Source organism: Artemia franciscana, chromosome 3, assembly GCF_032884065.1.
Source record: "Artemia franciscana chromosome 3, ASM3288406v1, whole genome shotgun sequence".
Taxonomy (NCBI): domain Eukaryota; kingdom Metazoa; phylum Arthropoda; class Branchiopoda; order Anostraca; family Artemiidae; genus Artemia; species Artemia franciscana.
The window spans coordinates 22,353,578-22,359,743 of NC_088865.1; the positions used below are offsets into that span (position 1 = coordinate 22,353,578).

Consider the following 6,166-nt stretch of genomic DNA (forward strand, 5'->3'; position numbering starts at 1 on the left):
GCCGAGGAATCAGAGCAACCTGAAAGTTATCGCCTGGCATTCAGGTACAGCCTAGTCGATGATTATAGCTTGAGTAGATGTCTTCAAATCGGGACTATGTCCAAAATTTGTCCCTATTGCAAGGCCTTGAAATTCAATGGTGAAACAATGGGAATGTGTTGCGCCTCAGGAAAAGTTAAACTTCCTCTATTGGCTGCACCACCAGAGCCATTGAAGACTTTCCTTACTAGAACTACGTCAGAATCTAAGCGTTTTTTGTCACAAATCAGAAAATATTACTCATGTTTCCAAATGACGTCGTTTGGAGCCCAAATCGAAAATCCAGATCAAAATATGTCTACTTTCAAAGGAAAAGGGCAAATTTATCATAGAGCAGGGTCTTTTCTACCATTCTCAGGCGAGAATCATAAATTTTTACAATTGTACTTCATCAGTGATAGAAATTCTGAATTGAATGCACGTTGCAAAATTTCTCCCAACGTTGAAAGGACAATCGTTTCCCAATTGCAACATCTTTTCCACGAAAATAATAATTTAGTGCGTCTGTTCAAAACAGCCATCGATTTGATGCCTACTGATACGCATAAAATTGTTATTTCCGCTGACAAAACGCCTCCTGGCCAACATGTGCGTAGATACAATGCTCCAACTATCGACGAAGTGGCGATCGTTATGGTCGGTGATCAGTTTTTACCTCGAGATATTATTCTTCATAAGCGAAACTCTCAGTTGTTAAGAATTGCTGAAACTCATCGATGCTACGATGCCCTACAATATCCAATCATTTTTTGGGATGGAGCCGACGGCTATCACTTTAATATTAAATTGATGAATCCAGCCACTAACAAAGAAATGAATAAGAAATGCAGTGCAATGCATTATTATTCCTATAGACTAATGTTTCGGCAGGATGAAGAAAATTATATTTTAAAATGCCGTGAATTGCTTCACCAATTCGTCGTTGATATGTATGCTAAAATTGAATCAGAACGTTTGCTATATATCCTCCTGAATCAGACCAAGCTCCGCTCTGAACAATACATTCATTTGCGAGATGCAGTTATAAATGACGGTAATACCACAAACGTTGGAAGATTAGCAAGTTTACCTTCGTCATATGCTGGCAGTCCCCGTCATATGCATGAATATGCTCAAGATGCTATTGCGTATGTTCGTCTCTATGGTCGTCCAGATTTATTTATTACATTTACATGTAATCAATCTTGGGACGAGATACAGCAGCTTTTACTTCAAGGACAATCGGCGGTTCATAGACATGACATTACGGCCCGTGTCTTTCGGCAAAACTTAAAATCACTGATAAACTACATAGTAAAACTTGAAGTGTTTGGGCCAGTGCGATGCTGGATGTACTTCGTGGAATGGCAAAAACGATGTTTGCCACACGCACATATACTAATCTGGCTACATAAAAAAATTACTTCGAACGAAATTGATGATTTGATTTCCGCTGAAATACCTGATGAAAATGTTGATAAGGGGTTACATGATATTATTGTACAAAATATGATACATGGACCTTGCGGTGCACTGAACGAAAACTCACCATGCATGGCCAAAGGAAGGTGCACAAATCGATATTCTCGACTTTTAGTATCCAACACAATTACTGGCAATGATGGTTACCCACAATTTAGAAGAAGATCTACTGAAGATGGCGGTAAAATAGCAATAATAAAGAAGCGTAACGATACCACCATCGAAGTAGATAACCAGTGGGTTGTTCCATATTCCCCATTATTATCAAAAACATTTAATGCACACATAAACGTTGAATACTGTAACTCCGTAAAGGCAATCAAATACATATGTAAATACGTCAACAAAGGCAGTGACACTGCAGTTTTTGGCTTGCAGCCCGAAATCAAAGATATCGACGAAATCTTACAATATCAGGCTGGAAAATAAATAAGCAGCAATGAAGCTGTTTGGCGAATTCTTTCATTTCCGATACATGAACGTAGTCCAGCTGTTGTTCACTTAGCGGTACATTTACAGAATGGTCAACGTGTTTATTTCTCGGAAACCAACGTGCAAGAAAGAGCCCTTAATCCACCGGATACAAAGTTAACCGGTTTCTTTTCGCTTTGCTAAAATGATTCTTTTGCAAAAAAACTGCTGTATACTGAAGTGCCTTCGTATTACTCGTGGAATACTAAAAATAAAGTATTTGAACGTCGAAAACAGGATAAGTCAGTCGACGGCCAACCTACCATCTTCAAAGATACCACGATAGGAAGACTCTACACCGTTCACCCCAATCAACATGAATGCTTCTTTCTGCGCCTGCTTTTGGTGAATGTACCCGGCCCGACATCCTTTGAGTATTTGAGAACTGTAAACGGTACTATACATGACACTTACCGTAGTGCATGCCAAGCTCTGAATTTATTGGAGAATGACCAACACTGGGATAACTGCATCAATGACGCGTGCGAAACGTCAACTCCAAGTCAAATTCGTGCATTGTTTGGCATCATTTTAACAACTTGCTCTCCATCAGCTCCTACAGAGTTACGGGAAAAATATAAGTCAAAAATGTCCGAAGATATACTCCATCGAAAACATTAGAGACGTCAGATATGACTTTTGATTTTACATCAGAAATTTATAACTACACTTGAGTTACTATAGAAGATTTGTGCGTACATATCAGCATGCAAACTACGCAGTTTTGCGTTCTTTAGCCGCAAGCCTGTTTTCTTGCTGTTCTTGTGTTTCCTCGGCACGCTTTCTTTTCTCACTTTCTCTATCAGCCGCAAGTCTTTTTGCATAGACTCTTTGAGCAACTTCCTCGGTTGTTGCCATTGTTGGTTCTTCAGTCATTTTACAATTAAAAATTTCTCTTTCAACGATCTTCTTACAATTAAAAATTTGCCTCTGAACAGTTTTCTTAAATACTTACGTCATAGCAAACATGACTACAACTAACTTCATGACGACATACAGCTCAATCCTTATAATGACGTCAATCGACAGACAGACAGACACACAAACAAACAACTTATTTCTGTATATATAGATAGATAAGTTATTTGTTTGTGTGCTGACTGACGTCATGTTTGTGTGTCGACTGACTTCAGGTTTGTCGACAGACGTCATTATAAGGATTGAGCATTATTCCTTCATGAGGTTGTTTGTCGACTGACCTCATGTTTGTTATGACGTCTAAGGCTTTGTAAATGACGTTATTATAAGTGTATAAGAAGGCCTTTCAAAGAGAAATTTTTAATATAGATCTTAAACTGACAGAAGAACCTACAATGGCAGAAGAAACAGCCGAGGAAGCTGCTCACAGAGCTAATGCCAAAAGGCTTGCGGCTAATAGAGAAAGTATGAAAAGAAAGCGTGCCGAGGAATCACAACATAAAAGAGAAATCTATTAAAGGCTTTGTGTGTGACGTCATTACAAGCATTTAGGAAGGCCTTCCAAATAGAAATTTTTAATATAGATCTTAAAATGACAGAAGAACCTACAATGGCAGATAATCGACCATTCCCTGTGTCGCCGTCGTCATTTATATATCCCCCTGTGCCCCCGACGTCCCCTTTGTAGTTGTTTCCCTGTGTCCCGGTCGTCATTTATATTCCCTGTGTCCCGGTCGTCATTTGTGTCCCGGTGTCCCAGTCTGTAATTTCTCTTTGAGTGTCCCGGTCATCATTTATATTCCTTGTGTCCTGGTCGTCATTTGTGTCCCGGTGTCCCGGTCTGTATATACATTCGTTTTTGAATTAGTCTTTTTTTTAGGTATTAGTTTTTTACCTTTTTTTAATTTTTTTTTAGTTATACCTCATGATTCTAATGATTGCCCTTGAGCTTTGTTGATGGTGATTGCTAATCAAACATTCCCTGTCTCCCCATCTTCATTTATATATCCCCCTGTGCCCCCCAGCGTCCCCGTTGTAGTTGTGTCCCTGTGTCCCGGTCGTCATTTATATTCCCTGTGTCCCGGTCGTCATTTGTGTCCCGGTGTTTGGTTTTTACTTTTTTTTTAGTTTTTTTTTTAGTTTTTATGTAGTTTTTACCTTTTTAGTTTTTTTTTATTTCCATTTCTTTTAGTTTTGACGTCATGTCAAAATCAGTTTTGAAGTTCTGGAAACCAATATGGCAGTTAACTATCTATCAAAAATTTTTAATTCCCTGGATCTCCCAGAATTTCCACCACACGTACTACAACTAAAAATAGGTATATCAATAATACTGTTGCAAAATACTATCCCACCAAAGCTTTGCAACCGCAAGCGACTTGCCGTAAAGAAAAAATGGGAAACGTAATAGAGGCAACAATCTTGACACGGCCCTTAGAGGTTGAGGCTGTTCTCATTCCTCGCATTCCCATGATTCCAACGGATCTGCCTTTTCAGTTCAAAAGATTGCAATTCCCAATTCGATTAGCATTTACAATCACTGTCAACAAAGCTCAAGGAAAATCCTTAGAAAAATGCGGTATAGATCTGAATACGGATTGTTTTTCTCATGGACAATTTTATGTTGCATATAATTTGGGGGAGGGGCTGAGGAGACTAGCTGACACTCCACGTGTTGCTGTGGTGGCGCTGCTCCAAATATCAAAATATATAAGCAAAATATGTGCCAAACATTTCAAAATATGCGTCAAAATATCTTGATCTTACTTGCATTAAAAGGATTTTAGATGCAGTTAATATTGTTTATTGGAATTCGTTATAATGGGAATTTATTCTTGGTTATAATTTTGATTTTGAATTCCAAATCTTAAAAATTTTCTTTTTGAATTTGGTGTAAGGTGCAGAGTTACTAATTTTACTGAAGTATTTTACCACCACTGCGTGACTATTTTCTATAGCGTAGTCGACTGGCTTCTTGGAAAGGGAGTCTTTAGCGTCTTTATTTGCACCGTATTTGATCAAAACTTTACACATTTTTAAGTTACCCAGGAACGCAGCAACATGCAAGGAGGTGATTTTGTAAACTTGTGTAAATTCTGTCTCGACAGTCCCTAAATTTGGGTTTGCATCTTTTTTTAGAAGATGTTTTGCAACTTCAAGATGTTGGTGGCGAACTGCATAAAATAGTGGTGTCCTCGAGGCATAATCTTGCGCATCTATATCAGCACCTTTATCAATTAGATCTTCACAAATTTCAAGTCTCCCATGAGAAGCTGCATTATGTAAATATGTTCTCCAGTTGTTGTCTTTCTCTTTTATGTTTATTCTACATTTTATAGTATTTTGTTGATCACATTTTTTGGCACAATGTGGTGACTTTGAATTATCCATAACCGTCGTAAGGATAATCTTATTGTTATTTTTTATGGCATAATTTAAATACATCGTATTTTCTTTACTCTTCATATCTATTACAAATTTACCATTGATTTCCTTAAGTTTTAGTTCATTCCTGTTTGAAATACTTCAAAAGATTTTTGTCAAAGTAAAATTTTATTGATAAAACAATCACAAAATATTTATGCATTTTTTCTTTATACATTTAAGTAAAGAAATTGTAATTTAGCCACAACATATGCTCATGCTTACAATGTTTCAGAGAGCTTTCGTTTTTTAGTCAAAAGATAACTCCTAAAAGTTTGTAGAAAAGACTAAAATCAATGAATCTGTAGAGACTATGAAACCCAACAACTGGATTAGATAATCTCAACCTTTTTTGAGGTACCCTCTTAGTAATCTAAGATCAGGCGAGATATGAGTACGCAGGGTCGTAAATCTAAAAGAACAGCATTCCCGCTAGTGTCAAACATGATTATACAAAAGATTAGCATCATTATTGCTGCTGACTACAACCTAGTAGTGAACCAACTCTAGCACATATCGTTTGAAGATTTAGAACGCATTTCGGAGGAAAAAATCAAGTAAGGAAGTATCCCCGCTTGAAGCTGATTCAGGAATGGTAACTGTTCCGTTGATTAATGCTTTTGCTATGAGTTTGTTGCAAAAGAAATTTTGGGAATTTTGAAAAATATCCTGAAATCTTAAGAAAATGGTAATGGATCCTAACGAAAACTGCACCTTTGAAGTCACCACAGCTGAAAACTCAAATTAGGAGAAATTAAATCCCCAATCTTGAGCAAAATGAAAATCACTTTTTTGCATTGGTAGCAGTAACGCATCTCCTTGCTAGTCATGCCATGCTTTGCAAACTTTAAGT

The 6,166-nt window shown here is 37.4% G+C and overlaps 1 protein-coding gene across 1 annotated transcript; it reads right to left on the reverse strand.

Moving 5' to 3' along the window:
* Positions 1-2,685: 2,685 nt before the first annotated feature.
* Positions 2,686-5,280, reverse strand: LOC136025500 (serine/threonine-protein phosphatase 6 regulatory ankyrin repeat subunit B-like). Its single transcript, XM_065701530.1, has 2 exons — positions 4,822-5,280; positions 2,686-2,901 (listed from the first exon to the last, which is right to left on the reverse strand). Exons 1-2 carry the CDS (start codon positions 5,278-5,280, stop codon positions 2,686-2,688), a joined length of 675 nt encoding a protein of 224 aa, XP_065557602.1.
* Between the last annotated feature and the right edge of the window lie 886 nt (positions 5,281-6,166).